Source organism: Chelonoidis abingdonii, chromosome 6, assembly GCF_003597395.2.
Source record: "Chelonoidis abingdonii isolate Lonesome George chromosome 6, CheloAbing_2.0, whole genome shotgun sequence".
NCBI classification, from domain to species: domain Eukaryota; kingdom Metazoa; phylum Chordata; order Testudines; family Testudinidae; genus Chelonoidis; species Chelonoidis abingdonii.
The window spans coordinates 122,525,374-122,545,885 of record NC_133774.1 but is presented as its reverse complement, the minus strand read 5'-3'; the positions used below and the strand labels follow the sequence as shown (position 1 = coordinate 122,545,885).

The 20,512-nt window shown below is 47.3% G+C and overlaps 1 protein-coding gene across 1 annotated transcript in view; it reads right to left on the bottom strand.

Moving 5' to 3' along the window:
- The window catches only part of SVEP1 (sushi, von Willebrand factor type A, EGF and pentraxin domain containing 1), a 181,787-nt gene that overhangs the window by 26,203 nt on the left and 135,072 nt on the right, over window positions 1-20,512 (bottom strand). Inside the window, 7 exon segments of the mRNA XM_032764936.2 lie at window positions 1,988-2,158; window positions 2,747-2,923; window positions 10,220-10,393; window positions 12,807-12,980; window positions 13,883-14,056; window positions 15,499-15,562; window positions 19,328-19,483. Coding sequence (XP_032620827.2) covers window positions 1,988-2,158; window positions 2,747-2,923; window positions 10,220-10,393; window positions 12,807-12,980; window positions 13,883-14,056; window positions 15,499-15,562; window positions 19,328-19,483 — 1,090 coding nt within the window.

The window sequence follows — 20,512 nt, the reverse complement described above, 5'->3', positions numbered from 1 at the left end:
CAATGACCTTTCAAGGTCCCTTCTAGTTCTATGATTCTAGACCATTATGTCACACTGTAATAGTTTATATATACTTAGCGCTAGACACAAATACATACCCACACAAGCACAGTGATTGCCAATAAAGTATCAACATTTGCTAACAGCCACAATGCAGTTATTGCCTATTCTAAATAAAGAGAAGAACTGTGCCATCTCATGTACCACTTTGTAGTAACTGCTGGTAAAAGTTAGCTTTTTAATGGTGACATACTTCTTAATGTATGTATGTTTTTATTGTATAAACATATATATCTAACACACACACACACACACAAACTCCCACTGATAGCTCTGTGACCCTGAATGGACTGTCCTGTTTTTATCTTCAAGATCACTTCTCCACCATTTAGGGACAAGTTTGAAAACAGAGAGGGAGCAAGAAACAGACACACGCAGACTCTAGGTCTACATGCAAAATATGTGAGTTTGGGTACCTGTGTATGTATGATTAATCACTACAACTGCTGTGCAAAAGGGTGCATAGGTGTTTAAATACTAACTTTCATATGTGCTACAGTTAGGGTAAATTTGCATGCAAATGCAGCTATGCAAATACATACCCATTTGTCAATCAAATCTTGGGGATTTCAGAAAAATATCCATCTAGTCCTTACTGTTCTGTACTTAAACTGGCCAACACAGATGTGGTGAAGCTTCCTCCATGCTCAGTGTGCATTATTTCAGCACAGCTGTATCAGTTTATCTCTGCACATCTTACTGCAGACAGCTGTTTTCAGCAACACGCAGAAGCTAAACAGCAATGGCAGAATAAGCACTAGTTGTATCAGCCACCTTCCTTTCCGGCAGTGCTCTGCCTTAACAGTGAAAGCAAAATTTCTTTAACTATACAAATGTAACAGGCTGGTAGTATTTGTTTAGCATGTGTTGTTCCGCCTGGGAAAGGATTAAATGTATTCTGGAGATTCACAGGGGTAGGAAACTTGTTCCCTCTGCTGATTATAACTGATGTGTGAATGACTCTGGAGAGAGGGGATCGAGGGCAGGGGGTGATCTCAGGGTGCGGCTACCAACTCTTGTTGGTGGCTGCGCTGACAATTTTTCCTAAAATATGTAATTAATTTTAGGAAAAACAAATAAATATGCATATATACATGTCCAAATCATTGTCATCTATGTAGGTAGGATTTTTTCAGACTCAGTAATAAAAATAATGCACAGTGGTCTCTATTCTTTAGTGAACCTTATAGAAACATAAATAAGGTGCTTTGCTTTGCATGTTCTTGTCTTTTTGTTGTTTCTTTTGCTTTTTTTGGTTGCTTTTTAGAAAAAAACTTGCTAACTAGTAAATCTGCTGCTGTGAAAAGTGAAATTTGTATGTTTGTTAATATCACTTTTCACAGCAGCAGACTTACTTCCTCAGTCCCGGCAAGCCTTGGGACAAATTAAGCCCTGTATGGAGAGGAAGGCAGTGGGGCCCAAAGATGATGGTGGGGGTGATGAGCCTGGGGCCAGAGCTTGGAACCAGAGCCTGCTACCACGGGGATGGAATCTGAAGCCCTGCGGCCACCAAAGCCTGCTGCCCCAGCCCCCGGGAAAGTGTGGAATTCACCAGCTGCCCACACCTCCAGCATTTGTATCTCTGGAAGGGCCACTGCTTCCCCCCATCACAGCCCAGGAGGCTGTGGCTGCAAGAAAAGCCTCTGGTGGCTGCATTTGAGAAACGCTGATCTAGGATATGAGATATGCAGTCCTTGAAAGAGGAATCCCAGAAGCAGCCAAGGTTAGGGAGAAGGTTTAAGCTAGTCTATTTGTTTGTTTGTTTGGGTGTTTGTTTATTTTAAAGCAGAAAGGGCGTGACTTTGTACTTTATGCGCTATGGGTTAAATTGTGGCTACACTGTGAAGTCATATGGGAATTTCTCCTTGTGTGTTTGCACAGCAGGTTAGCAAAAGCACCAGCACACAGTTAAAAAAATGACTCTTACCTTTGCAGGCAGGTGGTTTTGTCCAAGTTCCATTTTCTAAACACACACTTCTCAGGGACCCCTCCAGCATGTACCCGCTGTAGCATGAGTAGGTGATCATGTCTCCATACTGATAAAATGTACCACGGGCCAAGGCGTTTTTGATGTGAGCAGGGGGCCCACAAGAAATCTCTAAAGAAAAATAAGAAGAAGCCACAATGGGCTGATGAGCTGCAGCATCTGGGAACTCCTTGACAATACAGTACACAATGCCCCTGTCTGTTTAAGGTGCGAGCCTGCAGGATGCTGAGCACTGCCAAGAAGAGTGTGTGGAGGAAAGCTCTGCAGAGAGAGGCTTCTGCATGGTGCAGAGAAATGCACACAGTGTGCAGCAATGAAAAGAGACCTCTGGATTAGCACCAAACTTAGCACTGGTGAGAAGGGGGAAACTGGGCATGGTGGGGACAGAGAAAGGGGGCGACCAGGAGACAGGGCTTCATTGTAGCAGACACAACGTTGTGCATAGCAAATCAAACAACGAATGTGTATAATGTGTGGCAGCCATTTTCAAGACATTCCCCCCACTCCCCTCCAACTGCCAGCCAGGAGCAATGGCTTACATATTGGTGCTTAAAAGTTGCAAGTAGAGGAGAGTGACATTAGGCCTTCTTGCTAGGGCTGCCCACCAACAAAGAAATATGCCGGAGGGGTATAAGAACACTGGGCATCTCCCAGCCAGCTTCTCACAACGTCTGCAGTGATTTCAGTCTGTGTACTTACTTTCACATTTAGCTCTTGCTGGTGTCCAAGTCTCATCAGGATTACAGGTCATTGCAGCTTGTCCTTTAAGTTGATAGCCCTCCCTGCACTTGATCGATACTTTCTGGCCGACATAAAATTCTGTCTCAGACAGGCGGGCATTCTCCGGGATTATGAAAGGCACAGGACAAGGATTTGCTGTTCAAGTGGAGGTGTGGGGGGGAGAGGAGAAAAGAAAAAAATATTTGTGAAGCACGTCTGCAAACTCACTCCCTTGTTTCATCATCAAATTGCAAAACCAGCGGAATGAATGAATGGATTGATTGCACCCAAGTTTCATCTTTAAACAGTTGTGAGGCTGGAGGTCATGAAATGAAGATAACTCATTTACACTAATGTTACCTTACACCATGTTCTAGAGATGAAAACCTGGCTCTGCTGAAACCAATGGCAAAAGAGACAGTTACCCGTCCCGTAACTGGCATTCTTCGAGATGCGTTGCTCATGTCTATTCCACAGTAGGTGTGCGTGCTCGCCATGTGCACCAGTGCCGGAAGTTTTTCCCCTAGCGGTACCCATACGGGATGAGTGTCCCCCCACCAACCCTGGAGTGGCGCTGACATATCTTGCTATAAAGGGGGTTGCGCACTTCCCCGACCCTCGGCTCCTTCTTGCCAGACAACTCCGGTAGAGGGGAAGGAGGGTGGGATGTGGAATAGACATGAGCAACACACCTTGAAGAACACCAGTTACGAAAAGGTAACTAACTTTTCTTCTTCGAGTGATTGCTCATGTGTATTCCACAATAGGTGATTCCAAGCTATACCTTCTGGAGGTGGGTAGGAGTTCACAAATTCTCGAGATGGAGTACCGCCCTGCCGAACTCGGCGTCATCCCTGGTTTGGGAGATTATCATATAGTGTGAGGTGAATGTGTGAACTGAAGACCACGTGGCTGCCCTACAAATGTCCTGTATAGGGATGTGGGCCACAAAGGCAGCCGATGAGGCCTGTGCCTGAGTCGAGTGCGCCCTCACAACGGGTGGTGGGGGGACACCTGCCAGCTCAAAACAGGAGCATGAAGTGATCCAGCTGGACAGCCACTGAGTGGAAATCGGCTGGCCTCTCACGCGCTCAGCTGAGGTGACAAACAGTTGCGAGGACTTTCTGAACGGCTTGGTCCACTTGAGGTAGAAAGCCAGAGCCCACCTGACGTGGAGTGTGTGGAGACAGCGCTCCTCACTAGTCACGTGAGGCTTGGGGCAGAGGACTGGCAGAAAAATGTCTTGACACACATGGTATGCGAAGACCACCTTCGGAAGGAACGCGGGGTGTAGGTGGAGCTGGACTTTGTTCTTATGAAAGGCCGTATATGGCAGCTTAGACTTCAGGGCCCTGAGCTCCAAGACCCACCTGGCCGACATGATAGCAACCAGGAAAGTCACCTTCCACGAGAGGTGAGACAAGGAACACGTGGCTAACGGTTCAAACGGGGGCCCCATAAGATAAGCCAGCACCAGATTCAGGTCCTATTGTGGAACCAGGGGCTTAGAATATGGGTAAAGCTGGTCCAAATCCTTAAGGAACCAGCAGGTCATAGATTGGGAGAACACAGTGTGTCCTAGTACCAGGGGACAGAAGGCTGATATGGCCGCCAGGTGCACCCTGACGAGGGTGCCTGGCCCTGGGCCCTCAGGTGGAGAAGGTAATCAAGGATAAGCTGGATCGGGCAGCCACTTGGGACACATCTTGGTCTGCCGCCCACCTAGAAAACCGAGACCACTTCACCATGTGGAGGGCCTTCTACTTTCGAGGAGGACGCGCTGAACCTGTTCTGAGCATGTCCTCTCCTTGCCACCTAGCCACTGAGCAGCCACGCCATGAGGTGACGAGCTGCCATGTTGGGGTGGAGAAGGTGGCCCTAGTCCTGAGAGAGCACGTCCGGGCAGAGTGGCAACGGCCACGGCAGAGCCACCGCCAGGCCCGAGAGGGCCCCGTACCAGTGCTGCCTGGCCACGTAGGGGCAATGAGGAAGACCCTGGCTTTGTCCGTCTTTATTTTATCCAGGACCCTGCTGATCAGAGGGAATGGGGGAAAGGCATAGAGAAACTGGCCTGACCAGGATAGGATAAAGGCATCGGAGATAGCACCCTTCCCTAGCCCCCCCCGGAGCAGATCCAGGGGCATCGTTGGTTCTGCCAGGTCGCAAATAGGTCCACCTGGGGAGTTCCCCACCTTTGGAAGAGCTGGTAGGGCACTTCCGGGTGTAGAGACCACTCATGCTAGGAGGAAAAGTCTCTGTTTAAGCAATCCGCCCTCACGTTCTGGGCGCCCGGCAGGTGAAAGGTTTTTAGGTGTATGTCGTGGGCTATACAGAAATCCCACAGGTTGTGGGCTTCGTGGAAGAGGATCGGGCCTTGCCTTGCCTGTTGATATAGAACATTGAGGCTGCCCTTAGGTGCGAGCGGAAGGCTGAGTCGCCCTGAGTTCTTTGACGTTTATGTGAAGGGTCAGGTCTTGCAGAGACCACAGGCCTTGAGTCTGAAAATTCCCCACATGGGTCCCCCAGCCCAGGTCATGCATTAGATACCAGCTCCAACGATGGGGCCCTGTCCCTGAACGGGACCTCTTGGAACATGTTGCTTGGGGCGGACCACCACCACAGGGAGGTGATCGCTGAGTTCAGCACGGGGAGGACCTTGTCCATTCTGTCTGTGGCCTGGGAGAACTGTGAGGCCAGCCAGAGCTGGAGGGGCCTCATCCTGAGTCTGGCGTAGCGAACCACATACGTGCATGCCGACAAGTGACCTAGCAGCTGTAGGCAAGCCCTGGCTGTCATCACCTGGAACCTTGCGATCGAGTCGATGAGCCCTGTCAGGGTCTCGAACGTTGCGTCCAGGAGTGCCCCGATAAACTCTATGCATTGGATTGGGACTGACGTGGACTTGGTGTTGTTTACCAACAGGCCTAGGGCATTGCAGGTGGAAAGGAGGAGAGCCACATGGTCCCTCATGTATGACCGAGAGGTGCCCTTGAGCAGCCATTCATCCAGACAGGGGAATAGCTGGACCCCCCTGGCACCTGAGGTAGGCTGCTACCACTGACATGCACTTTGTGAAGGCGCTGGGGGCAGTGGACAGGCCTAACGGGCCGACCGTGAATTGGTAATGGTTCTGTCCCACCACGAAACAGAGGAAGCGCCTGTGCCCCTCGAATATGTGGATGTGGAAGTATGTGTCCTGTAGATTGAGGGCTGTGTACCCGTCCCTGGGATCCAGGGAGGGGATGATGGAGGCCAGAGAAACCATGTGGAACTTGAGTTTCACCATGTACTGGCTCAGGCCTCGCAGATCCATAATGGGCCTGACCCCCCTTTGGCCTTTGGGATAAGGAAATACTGGGAGTAATACCCCTTGCCCAGGAACGCCTTGGGCACCGCCTCTATCGCTCCCAGTTCCAGGAGCCGCCCGACCTCCTGCTCGAGCAGAGCCTCATGCGATGGGTCCCCCAAGATGGATGGGGGCAGGGGGTGGTTGGGCGGGGAGGAGGTAAACTGAAGGGTGTTACCCCGAGATATGGTGTTGAGGACCCAATGGTCCAAGGTGAGCCGTGACCATTCCGGGAGGAAAGCACAGAACCGATTGGGAAAAGGAGCTTGATTGGGGGTGGATCCCTGCTGAGAACTGGAGGGGTACTCCCGAGCGTCCTGTCAAAAACGCTTTTTACCCGCCTGCTTGCCTTTAGAGGACCCAAGCTGGGGGCAGGCCAAGATTGCGTGTTTTCTATAGTCCCGTTGATTCTTCTGGGAGGCCTCGTACTTCAGGAGGGTGGCCTGGGCAGGAGCCTGCTGTGGCTTGAACTTGGGTTTTGCCGGAGCAGGGACATAGAGCCCAAGGTCTGGAGGGTCATTCGGGAGTCTTTCATGCCATGCAGTCTTATGTCTGTTTCCTCAGCAAACAGCGCCTTCCCGTCGAAAGGGAGATGCTGCATTGACGATTGTGCTTCGCTGGGTAGCCCAGAGAGCAGGAGCCATGACACCCGTCTCATGGACACTGCCGAGGCCATGGACTGTGCGACTGTGTCCGCTGCATCCGAAGTGGCCTGCAGGGATGCTTTTGCGGCCGCTGCCCCTTCCTCCACGAGCGCCTTAAACTCTTTTTTATCATACTCCCAGAGGGAGTCCTTGAACTTGGGGAGGGATCCCCAGAGATTAAACTTGTAGTGACCCAGGAGAGCCTGATGGTTTGCTACTCTTAGCTGGAAGGTTGACGACAAATAAACTTTTCTCCCAAAAGTATCCAGCCTCTGAGAGTGTTTGTTCTTAGGAGTCAGGGCTGGCTGCCCCATCACTCCCTGTGGTTGACCGACTCGACCACCAAGGAGCTGGGCGCCGGGTGGGTATACAAATATTCCTGCCCCTTAGTGGGTACAAACTACTTGCGTTCCGCCTTCTTAGAGATGGGAGCCAATGAGGCTGATGTTTGCCACAGGGCATTTGAAATTCTTGCCACCCTTTCATGGAGTGGCAAGGCTACTCTGCGTGGCTTCGAGGGGGACAGCACATTGAACAGGGAGTCTGAGGGCTCCTCCATCTCCTCTGCCTGGCAGTGGAGGCTCGCTGCCACCCTTTTTAAGAGGTCTTGGTGGGCCTGGTAGTCCTCTTGCAGGACAGAGGGGGGGCGAGGCCGCAATCAGCTCCTCCGGACAGGATGTCGGGGCCAGTGCGGTGCTTTGGCTGCCGCCCAGCACCGGAGGATCCATCACCTGGTTGGACTCCGGGCATGGTTCTGAGGACACGGATCCCACCGACTCCTTTCTTGGCGGTCTAGGGATGGAGGCCGACAGTGCTTCCAATGCCCCGGCCACTGAGTGAGTCCCCACTGGGGGCTGTGCCACAGGCCACAGTGCCCACTGGTACCACTGGGGCGGCCACGATGCTCGGTGCCACTGCACTTGCTGAGGCATGGAGGGGCTGGCTGGTCAGGCTGGCTAGCCTGGCCTGTAGACGGGCGGCTGTGAGTGGAGGCTGGGCTGGCGTACGACCTGCTGCTGCCCCTGGACTGAGAGTAGCGGCGGTGCCGGGATCTACATCAGCCATGGGACCATGATCTCGAGATGGAGAAACGGCACTGACGGTAGTAGCTGCTCTGCAAATGGCCTTGATGGGCAGACCTGCAACAGCAAGACGCTGGTGATCGACGCCCAGGGCTACGGTGCCTTGGCAGAGACTTGGAGCTGGAGTCCGAGTGGGAACGGCATTGACAGTCGTGCCATGGCTGACTGCAGTACCTCCTTCAAGACGAGGACTGTTGGCGACGTACGCCATGGTCCCATCGATATTCACTCCATGAAGACGAGAGGTGCTGGGAGTCCTGACCTATCCAGACAGTCTGGCCAGCTTTGAGGGCGGCACCTATCCAGACAGTCTGGCCAGCGTTGAGGGCGATCCACATGGACTGAGCCCTGAATGGTCACTGAGCGGTGAGTGGTGTCGGGAATGTTCCCTCGACCAACACCGGTATCGGGCTTTCCCCTGGAGAGTGGGGCCGACATCGGTGGAACTCCGGGCACCGGTGTGGACATGATGTCCCTGGCTGCCTGGAGGGCTTCAGGCGTAGATGGCATCCAGACATCCGGAGAGGCCTGCTCTGAAGGAGCTGGGCTACTCCACTCAATGTGAGTCGGAGGCTTAGGGCCTGGTGGGGATTGAGAGCTGACTGACATGGGTCTAGCCTCTGTCCCAGACTTCCCTCGATGCCGTTGCGAAGAGGGAGTCTTTCTGGTCCTCTTGGTGTGCCCTGTGGAAGGGTTGCAGTGTTGACTGGTTGATGGTACTGGAGGGTCTCCGCATACTGATGCCACGTACCGGTTCAGAGCGGTGTGCCAGGGTCGGGGCCAGTGCTGACTCCATCAGGATGGCCTGGAGCCTAATGTCTCTTTCTTTTTTGGTCCGGGGCTTGAAGGACTTGCTGATCTTGCACCTTTTGCTGACGTAGGTTTCGCCAAAGGAGTGAAGACAGTCCGTGTGTGGGTCACTCCTTGGCATAGAATGCCTACAAGAGCTGCATGACTTAAATCTAACTAACTTAACTAACTAAACTAACTGAAATAGCTAAAGCAGCAAAGAGTCCTGTGGCACCATGCATCCAATGAAGTGGGTATTCACCCACGAAAGCTTATGCTCCAATACGTCTATTAGTCTATAAGGTGCCACAGGATTCTTTGCTGCTTTTACAGATCCAGACTAACATGGCTACCCCTCTGATACTTGAAATAGCTAACTGGCTACAGGCACTAATGAACGAACAAACAGTTCTGGGGACAAGCTGCAGCAAAGCTGGAGCTGAGCAGTTCTGACGCACCTTCACTGGTGGCAAGAAGGAACTGATGGTGGGGGGAGTGCGCAGCTCCCCTTATACTGTGTCAGGCAGGTGCCACTCCAGGGGTCATGGGGGGTGCTCCCCCCTACGGGTACTGCTAGGGGAAAAACTTGCAGCACAGGTGCATGTGGTGAGCACGCACACCTACTGTGGAGTACACATGAGCAGCCACTCGAAGAACTCCCATCGACTTCACCCTGGCAGTGGAAGTGGGCATTGAAGAGGACGTCAATGTAATTTACATTGCTTTCAGATCCCCCTGCACTGCTAGAGCAATGTAAAGAGGTTTTAGTGTAAACGAGAAGCAGACCCTTTGGGTTCAGTTGGATTTACAGCAGCTTAGTGGCATTGGAACAGTGTGAAGAAGTGGCAGAGTGCCAAGAAATCTGTCCCTAAGGGTTCACACAGTGAAGAGTATTAACATTCAACAGAGTTCACAGGTCACCTATTGTTCCTGCACACTGGAATTTTGGGCTAAACCCTCCTGGCCTTCCTCACGAGAGCATTTCCATTGATTTCAATAGGACGAGTTGCCTGACAAATGTGACAAGGATTCAGTACAACAGCAGAGGGGATGCTTCTTCTGTGAAGCTAGAGACACATTGGTCTCTTGTTTAAAAAAATGAGATGATCCAGCTAGTGCAACGCAAGACAGATCTAAGATCAGTTACAGACAAATAAGGTTACATGGGGGCAGAGTGGCAGATTTAAATCCATTTAAAGCCCTTTTCCAAATCAAGTCACCTGCTGCTGAACAGTTTACTCTCTCAATTTCACGAAGATTTGTAGGTGGATGTTATTTTTAATGTGTCTCAGTACTATTCAGTTCTTTACCATGCACACAGGTGTCTCCCAAAACCGCAGAACAGCGGAAGATTAAATTTCGCTATGTAAGGAAAGTTTCACTTAAGTTACAGAACATCACTAAGTGAGGAAAAACTGGGATAGGCAAATATATTTGATTTTGAACTTGACCACTTCTGCTCAGTCACACAGTATAAAGCTGGGTTAGCCCTATTGAAGCCAATTGATTTACTCAATTAACAATGGTTTAAACAAAGAGCACAATTTGTCCTTTAATGCTTAGAAATCTTCCTTAGTGAGCAAACACTCACGTTGGCACAGCGGTATCGGGTGACTCCAGCTTCCAGTTTCTGTGCACTCTGCTATGGGCTCCCCTTCCAAGCTGTATCCTCTGTCGCAGTAATATGCTGCTCTGCTGCCAACTGTATTATTTTCATAGAGTGCCTTCCCATTCGCCAAGGAAACCAGAGCTTCGCATCTGGTCTCTGCAAGGAAGTAAATTCATTAATTTAAACTATATTAGGCCCACACTTTATTCTCTGATCATAGTGATGCAGTGTTTATAATATAGCGCCGGAAAGAAGATATAGTTGGGTTGGTGGCTGAACTCCTCCTAGAGATGGAGAAAGGGCAAATATTCAGGCATGTTTTTAACAAGATCACAGAGAGTTTAACAAGGTTGGCCATGAGGCTTTGGACACCGGTTAGTTGAAGGGGATTGAGCTTCAGTGGTTCCTTTCTTTCCACTTAGAGAGATCCCAGAGAGTAATGTTCTGCCTCTGCAGCAGCTGGTACTCGCCACTATCAGACCGGATACTGGACTGGAGGTATCACTGGTCTGATGGGGTGTGACAATTTCAAATTGCACAAAGCCAGAGGGAGAAGCAGTCAGATGATCTGGTCTGTGCTGCCATCATTATTCAAATGACAGGCAGCCCTCTGTTTTGTCTTCCACTTGATTCAGATGGTGCAGTTTCCCTGCTACCCGAGAGTCTAGATGAGCTAGAGGCTTGGACAAGAGCAAGTTGATGGGACCTTAAACCACATAAGACAGCGGCGATGCCAGCTGACAGGCAGGAGAGAGCATCTAGAGCCTGTGATAGGGTTCATGTCGATACAGTAATATCTACTCTGTTACTGAGGGGCCATGCCCACCCTTTGTCTTGCATTGTTCTTGCATTTTCAGATGGTGGGGGCAGAAGCACTTCACTCATCTGCATCTGGCTAGATGCCTGTGATCTTTTCTTTCTGATGTGGGTCATCCAGACCCCAGGCCAAATTATCACAGTATGCTCCGCAACTCTCTACCCTTGAGAACTGTGTGATGGTTGGTTGTTAATGCAGCATTTGAATATCTTTTCCACCTGCCAACGAGCTAAATGTCCTACCTCCTGCACCTCTGGATTACCTGCCTGCAGTGGGGCTGTGAAGTGATCTTTGGGCTCTGGCCCTTCACGCGGAAGGGGGTCACCGGCATACCTTGAAGGCTTACCCTGCGGGTGCTGCTGTTTCCCTGGCTCTGGGGAGAGCAGTCCCCACCTGTCTGAGTGGGAGACCATCAGCTGTGGCAGCCAAGTGAAACTTGCAGTCCTGTTGGTGGCACTGACACCTGGGGATTGTGCTGCTGGGTGTGGAAAGGCATCCAGGGGTCACTTAGCACAGCTGCCCTTGATGCCTGGCTGCGCTGCTGACACCCTCCTCTCTCATCTCCTCTGCCCTGTGTATGCCAGGTGGCCCCTCTGTGTCGCTCTGCACCCACGTGAAGGGGTCAGATCCTCCCTAAATCTGTGTGAGAGGCTGGATGTAGAGAATTTCCACTTCACAGGTGGGGAGGGTGAATGAGGATGTCAGCAGCAAATAACGAGGGTAAAGGGGGCTGTAAATGAGGGTGCTAGGGCCCAGTACAGAGGACAGAGGGTATCTGTGTTGGGGGCAGGAACTGCATGAAAAGAAGTGTCGGGGCAGAAACTGAGCTCAAGGGTGTGTCTGTCATGAGACGGCGCTAAGGACACAAAGAGGGCAGAAAACACAGAGAGGCTTTTCCAAGGAAAAGAGGAGCACGGAAAGGGGAAAATTTATATTTAACGTTTAATGCACATTATAAAGTTTATTGTAAAGTTTATAATGTACTTTTGTTTAATCTATATCCATGTATGTTGATTTTGGCCAGTGTCATCTGAGGGGAAAAAACTGGATGTCCATACAGATTTGGGATCTTGTCAATTACTTGTTCCGCTCTTTTGTTGACAGCTCTGCCTCCTGGTTATAAACACAAACAATTCATGCTAATAATGGATTCTGGTTTGGGGCAGGAATAACAGGACATATTTAAGCACCCTTTGAGTCGAGTAATTTGCAGGAAGGTAGTGTGTGTGTGTGTGTGTGTGTGTGTGTGTGCACTAAATTTGTCGTGACAATTATTTTGAAGTTCTTACCACAAGGTGCCAACCTGGCTAAAATAATAAAAAATAAATAATAATTAAAAATGGCTCTTTACATGGATTTTCTGAGCCACTGGGAGAAAAGTCATTTGTTCTCATTGTCCATAGTCTTTGATAAATGGTGAGTGCCCTTAGCTGTCATTGATGTTTAAAAAGCTATTATGGTACTTTGCAGATTCAAGTCCTAAAGGAATATCCTTTCTGTCTGATAAGCCTTCTGGTCTTAATAATAACTCTGCCCGCTAGGAACCATTTCCTGTAATACTTGTAGCTGATTGGGTGCCAGTTAATAGTAATGTAAAAAGAACTACTGCACTTCATTGCTCCATGGAAGAACATTCCCAGAGAGAGGTTTGATCCTCTGGCTGTAGGATATACATATTGGTATGCCAGCAAGAACGATAAGGATTGCTTTTCCTAGATCAATATGTACTGCGGCATAAAACTTAACAGTTACCTTCACATGATGGGAGGGGTTTACTCCAGGTCCCATTGGCAAGACATGTAATATTCTGGGGCCCAACGAGATGGTATCCAAACTTGCACACATAGGTAACATTACTTCTGTAAGCACTTCCTGAGGCCACGGACACTGCATTTTCTATAGAGGGATGTGGCTCGCAAGTTATCTCTAGAAGAGAAGTCTCTGAGTTTAACATCTTTACAGTATTTATATAAAGCCATTTGTTTGTATTTCTTCTCTTTTGTACGCTGTATCATGCCCTACTTCACAAAATGACTTAAAGGAGGCTGAAGGGGAGGAAATGGAGGCTGGAAAAACAAGATATAAAGAAATGTGATTCATTGTCTCAGAGGGACAGAATCACAGATAGATGGGGCAGCATTAGAGCCAGGCTCTCACTCCTCATTTCGTACAGAGGTGAAGTGGAAAGGGGACCTAGAAATTAGCATACATTGCAGCAGCAAAATGTGGAGGTAGAGGAGTAAAAAGTGAGAGAGGAAGGCTGGACAGAATTCCTTGCAAAAGGCTATAATGCCCATAGAATCCATTTATGACATGCACAAAGCAGTTATATCTACTCTGTCCCCCACCCCAAAATAAGTCACACCTCACTGCTCTGACAGCAAAATCATCAGACTGCAGTGATTTGAGTTGCTCACACCAAAACAACCCAGCTGGGTCAGCACTGGCATCCTTACGACAAATCACTGCAGTATGATAATTCAAGACCCATATTCCATGAGCCAATAAAATCCAGACATTACAGGCCAAGCTTTCCCATCATTTTCCCCAGTGCAACCCCAAGTCATGCCATGTCAATATGCAACTGGGTGGAGAATGTGCTGCAGCATCTTGCAGACCAAAGCCTCCATGAGAGTCAGAGAGGAAACGCAAACTCTAACTGCTAACGTAGGCTTCGTCTGCACTGGCATGTTTCTTGATATTTCCCACCAATGCACTACTGCTGGTGCACTGAGGAAGCGCTTGTGTAAACCACCAATGGCTTTTTACCCCTTGGTGGTCCACCGCTGCTCTAGAATGGCACTCATCTTGCTCTGAGCTGTACTTACGCACGCACGAAGGGGCTGAGGGACTCCACTGCCTGTTAACATGACAGATTCTTCGGCTGGGTCCCTGTAGTTCAAAGCCTTGATTACAGCTGTAGAGAACTTCATCCCCAAACAGGAACTCCTTCCCGTGAATAGATCCATTCTCTATCAATTCTGGTGGTCCACAGGAGATCCCTAAGCCACAGAAAATATGTTGATGTAATCAGATCCCTTTACCAACTGCCTGTCTCAGTCACAACCCCTTCTCAATCTTCTCTTGGGAGTCCGGAAGAGCAGTTAGAATGGAGGAAACGTAATCTTCATATATGCAGTATGTATGCAAATATTCCCAGATTATCCCATTCACTAGCAAAGCCATCCTATAACAGCCAGCCCAGAATGCTGTCTGGGGCTTGCCAGGTACCCCTAAAAACAAATCTGATGTAGGCTGGCTTTAGCGAAGGCATTAGAAAATATCTTTACAGCCACATTAATGATGTTAAACTTGCAAAGGAAAACAAAAAGCAAAATCATGATTCAGGGTTAAGTGTCTCAGGGTTGGTTTACACTTAAAAGTTATGTCAGCATAGCTACATCAGTCAGGAATGTGAAAAATACCACACCTTTGACTAATATAGATATGCCAATAAAACCCCCAGTGTTGACATAGCTATGCTGATGGCAGAGTTGATGTAGCGAACACTGTTGGGAGGTGGTGTTCCTCTACTACCAGACAAACTCCTTCTGTTGGTTCATGCTGCGTCTACATGTAGAAAAACATCCACAAATATTTATAATAAATGTAAACTGGTACTTCATTATTGTTTAACAGTGCGATTAAAACTGCGATTAATCGCAACTAATTTTTTAATCTAGTTGATTTATTTTCTGTTAATTGTTTTGAGTTAACTGCAACTAATTGATAGCCCCATAGCTACACTACAGTAGGTACAATAGCTATGCCGATACAGGTTCAGTAATGTAGACAGAACCTCTGTAAATGAAAGACATTAAGTTCCTAATTTTCAGACTGCTGAGCACCCACAATTCCCACTGACTTCATGTGGCTCAGAGGTCAGCAACATGTTGCCCTAAATGGTAAAAATGTTTACATTTGGGGCATATCTTTAAAACCAAAGTTTCTGGTTACGTTAACCCAAGCTTTATCCAAGCACACTGGCCTTCCTATCTGTGATTGGATATCTTTTTCTTGCAGTTTTAGAAAGGGCCCTAGCCTGGTCGCACAGTTAAATAATAATTACCCAAAGCTTCACTCAGTTAAACAGCAGAGAGGAGGTGTCAAAATATAACAACCAGGTCCCATCACCCAAAAAAACCCTTTAAGGTGTCTCAAGTTGGGAACTCAAAAATTAAGGCACCAAAAATCACCCTTTGAAAAACTTTGTCCAGAAGTGCTGTTTTCTTGGAGGAAAGAAAAAAGGAAGTGTTACGGTTTATTTAATAACAACATTATCTTCAGATGATGGCAATTTTGCAAAATGTGTCATAATATTCACGTTAAAGTTTTAGGTGCAATTTAAGTAATAGACACAGCAAACTGAACATTAATACTTATCTGCCACATAAAAATACTCCCAAGCCACACTAGATATACAACAAATTAATTTAGAACTCACTTCTGCACACCGGTGCTGCTCCACTCCATAGTTTGTTTCCTTGGCAGATACGTTCTGCATCACCCTAACAGGCAAAAGGAAAAGGATCATGAAACAGCATAAAATCATTAGGATTGTGTCATTTACTGCACTGCAGGAGAAGAGAATCAAAGCTGCCTCATTTTTTCATGACCAATCGTGACTCCTTTATTCTGCTATCCCCCGTACATGTTCCTCCTACAGAAATCCACGTACCGAGGGAGAGCAGAATGTTGGAACCAAGATCCACCAGCTGAAAGTCAGAGCAGAATTCTGTCCTAAAACTTGCATAACATCTGCGACAGATTTTCTGAGTTCGAAAAGGATGGAGAGAAGGGTTGCTTTAAAATCTTGCGCCTTGCTGCGACCCCTTGAATGCTCTACACTTGTGCTAGTTTGTCACTGTGCTCAAGGGAAAAAACCCATGACATTCTCAGTCCTGGAGAGAGGAAGTTAGAAGATCAGCTGATGTTGTATCAATAGCACCACTAACCACGAACTGGGTGAGAATGCAGGATTTAGGGTGGAATGAAATATAGTTCCCACAGAAAGAAGCAGGTGAAATCCAGTGAGATGTGCATCCTGTGCACGTTCCAGGGTTCAAACCTCGGTAGATGAGAAGGGGCAGCATGCATTTAGATTCCCTGGTTTCTTACTGTCACATCTAATGATTGCAAAATACTACTTAGCACTTTTAAAGCACTTTTCATCTTCAAAGCACTTTACAAATGTTCACTAATTAACTCTCACAAGACCCCCTAGAGCCAAGTCAGAATCTCCATTGTATGGCTGGGGACAACAGAGGCAGAGGATAAGTGTCTTTCTCAAATCTGCAGAGTGAGTCAATGTCAAAGCCGGGATCAAGATTTAGTGTCTGACCTCTTGCAGTCACGTGCTCAGAGCAGTGGATCGTGTCCTGCTCTGTAGAGGTTATTTATGGTGAAAGAAACAAAACAGGAGAGTAAAATTGCCAAGTTGGTGGGCCCGAGTCTCTGCTCACATACATCTCATTTTACATCTGTGCTACTCTATCGACTCCACTGGACTTTATCCTGGTTTACTTCAGTGAAGTTGTGATGACAATCTGTCCCATAGTGTAGTCATTGCACCTGCTTCTCTCCCATTTTCACTCATCTTTGTGTAAATCAGGAGTAACTACACTGAAGTTGATGGAACCACACTGGTGTAAAACCAGAGTATGTGAGGGGAAAATCAGACCCTGTGAGTTCAGTCAGTCACTAGGAATTTGGGACATACTTCTATCAGCGTAAATTGGGAGTGACTCCAGTGGAATTAATGGAATTAATCCAGATTTGCACTTGTAACTGAGAGCAGACGTTGGCCCACACAGCTCTGATTAGGGTCTTTGATAAAAAAGCACTGACCGAGATTGTATCTGTAATTGTTTATAAGCATTCCAACGGTGTTTATCGCTATAGCAGCATCCTACAAACACTGGTACAGTTGGCTGGTCAGCACCTCTGTGAAGCAGGGAAATGGTGTCCCCATTTTGCAGCTGAGGAAACTGAAGAATAGAGAGGTCAAATGACCTGCCCACAGCTACCCAGGAAGTCAGTGGGAGAGCTAAAGTGAGAATCTGTATCTCTTGATTCCCAATCCTGTGGTCTTTGTGCTCTAAACACAGGGTTGGGAATCTAAGACCATTCTGCATTCTCCTTGCCAGCAGAGTCTCACTTGTTTCCAAGAAGGTTCAGATGGGTCCTCACTCCAATACTCATTTTATAGTTCAGGAAAAATGGCCTAACTTACTCCTTTCAAAAGCAGCTGGGCAGAGATGAGCTCTCAGTTAAATAACACTGTATTTCTATCCCATCCCACTCACATGTTCTAGGCGATGTCAGTCATCCTCTTGCCTACCTATTGTAGTACACGCTAATAGTTACGAGCACTTCTTCAGGACATGGCAATTAAACTGTCTCTTTGGTCACAAGACATTAAGTCTAACTTCTAAGTTTGGGTTTCATTTCTTTCACTAGTTATGTCCATATGAAGCGCACCTATTACCAAGGGCAGTTGTTTACTTTAAAGTATGCTTGTACTTAGGGCATCATGCTGTGGCAGAGCATTTCAGAGGAGTGTAGGGGGCTTCTGTTTTAACAGCAGGGAGACAAGACTCCACTGGGGGCATAGGTGGAATAATTTCTAGGAGCAGTACTATTTTTCATTTGGAAGAATTCTACAGCGGGTTTCTTTTGTCTCTGACAGAGAGGTAGCCTCTGTCCTAAAATCAGTCCAGCAGTTTGATCCAGCTACCACCATAAAATATGCCTTCAGTATAAACACATGCTGTTATTGCAGGGTTCCTTTTTTTGGCTAGCCTCACAATACCTTGAACAGATTCACAAGATTCAGAGGGGGCAGCCGTGTTAGTCTGTATCAGCAAAAAGAACGAGGAGTCCTTGTGGCACCTTAGAGACTAACAAATGTATTTGAGCATAAGCTTTCGTGGGCCAAAACTCACTTCATTGGATGCATGCAGTAGAAAATACAGTAGGAAGATATATATACACAGAGATCATGAAAAAATGGGTGTTGCCACAGCAACTATAACAAGAGTAATTAATTAAGGTAAGCTTGTCTATCTTCTCCAGATCAATGAGACTATTTGCATCCTTAAAGCAAAGCGTGCGCGTAAATATATGTCTGGGGCAGGAGCAGAATGTTCAGTACCTTGCGGGATTGAGCCCTAGCAGGCTGACAAATATTGGATTATTTTCATTATTCTTATTTACACTGCAGTAAAGCCTAGCACTAGGACCTCTCTGTGCTAGGCGCTGTATAAAACACAGAGTGACGAAAAGGTCACTGCCTCACAAAATTCATAATCTAAGTATTCTCTGTTTCAGAACTGTTCCCTGCCTCACCATCCCTGCTCACAATACCATACCTCACAATACCATAACAACACCTCCCGGGCTCAGTGCAGGTTCTGACAAAGTTAAAAGGCCACTTTTCATAACTCATGGAAAAATGAGAAAGATGTAAGTTTTCTAACTTGTGATAGGTTATGACTTGCTATTATTTTCCCACTAAGTGTTACTTTGTTAAGACAGTCTTGGCTAATGATAAAAGCCTAGGACAGAGCCAGAAGCACTGGACTCTGCTCCCTGCCCTGCCCCAAAGTAAATCTGAGCAAGCTGCTGGAATCTCTTTGTCTCAATTTCCTTATCTGTAAAAGTGAGATACTATTTATCGACATCCCAGGAATATCTGAGGCTGAGCTCACTAATGTCTGTGAAGTGCTTTGAGATAGTCAGGTGGAAGGTGCACTACGGGAGCTGTGGAGTCACGGCAGGAGCGCTGAACTGAGCTGGGGTGGAGGAATCTGGGAAATAAGTCTACGCTTACATTCAGTAGATCAGTAACTCTCCGTTCTGGTTTCTCTTTGCAACACTTTAATAGAATCCACTGATTAAAAAAAAGAGCAGCATTTGCTAAGGGCCAAAACCACCTTCTTTTCTTACAAACCCCTTCCCTCCCTCCATCCACTTCTTGCATATGAATTGCTGACCTGTGTTTTATATTTATCTGAATTGTAACCTGGTCAAGAAAGGGTAGTGGTCTTTTGAAGTGTTTTGTACAGCTCCACCTATATGTGCATCACTCTATAGGCAACAGCAACAGCAAGAAAAAGGCATAAATGTTTGGCAGAAGTTAAGAAAATAATCAGTAAGGACCAGTCATAATGTATTCTACTAAACAAAGAGGATAAGCAAGAACAATAAAGATGATAATACAAGGGTTAATCTTAATAGTATTGGTACATAAACTGGGGATTCAGTTGACTTACTTGTAATTCATAGCCAGCATTGCACTGATAAAGAACCGCATCCTTGTAGCTGTAACTAGCACCAAGCACACTTCCACGTTCCGGGGTTTCTGGTTTCCCACAAGACACAGGAACACAGATATCATCAGAAAATGATGGCACCCAGCTGCCATTGTGCTAAAAAGTAAGAGAAATAACTATTAAAGGAGAAAACCAGAAAACATGTGGGAGAGAGCTCTACCAGCACAGAGGTGGGCAATAATTCTCATTTATTATTTGCACTAATGTAACGTTCAGAGGCCCGAACCTAGACTGGGGACCCATTGTGCAAGGCCTCGCACACTCACATAGAGGCGCTTACAGAGAAAGGGCAGAAGGGGAAATAGAAGCTCAGAGAGGTGTGAAGAGAATTTCTCTGAGTCACAAAGTAGGTCAGTGACTTACCCAGGAATGGAACCCAGCTCTGTAGACTCCTACTCCAATTTTCTAACCCCCAGACAATAATGTTGCCTCTCCAGTGTACCAGTCAACAGTTTCAGTTATGCAGCCGAATACCCAAAGAACTGTTCAGCAAATACAGGGGAGTAGTTTACATTTTTATGTTCAGTTTTTGTCTGTTGTGGGACGGAAAGCAGGAGCCAACGGACCCCTGTAAACTGACTTAACAGAAATACAAAAAATAGCACAAGCAGGGAGAGTTTATAAATTCTTCCAGTTTTAACTCTGGAAGGCCCTGATCTTAACATGCACATACCCATGCTGAACTTGGCACATGTGAGTAGTCTCCCTGACTCTAATGGGACTACTCCCAAGCCTGAAGTTAAACAGATGGGTAGATGCTTGCAGGATCGAGGCCTGAGGTATTATTGGCAACATAGATGAAGTGGTTTGTTTTTTACAGATACAAGGCCTGAGGTTTTTAAAGGTGTCAAGGGATTAAGATGCATGATCCCCATTAATTTCAGTGGGAGCTGAAACAGAATTAAGAGTTAAAACAGAATAAAGTGAGTGAAAAAGAACATTTAGTCACAGTACAGTATTATGGTTAAGTAGTAAGAGGAGAGGACTGTTTCCCAAATCTGGAAGCCTGTGTCTTTTTCTTAAGGGAGGAGCAGGACCTGCTATATATTTTACAGTGCATTACACCTGTATTGCGTACAGTCAGGAAGCAGGGCCACATTCTACCCACAGATGAGTGCACGCCTC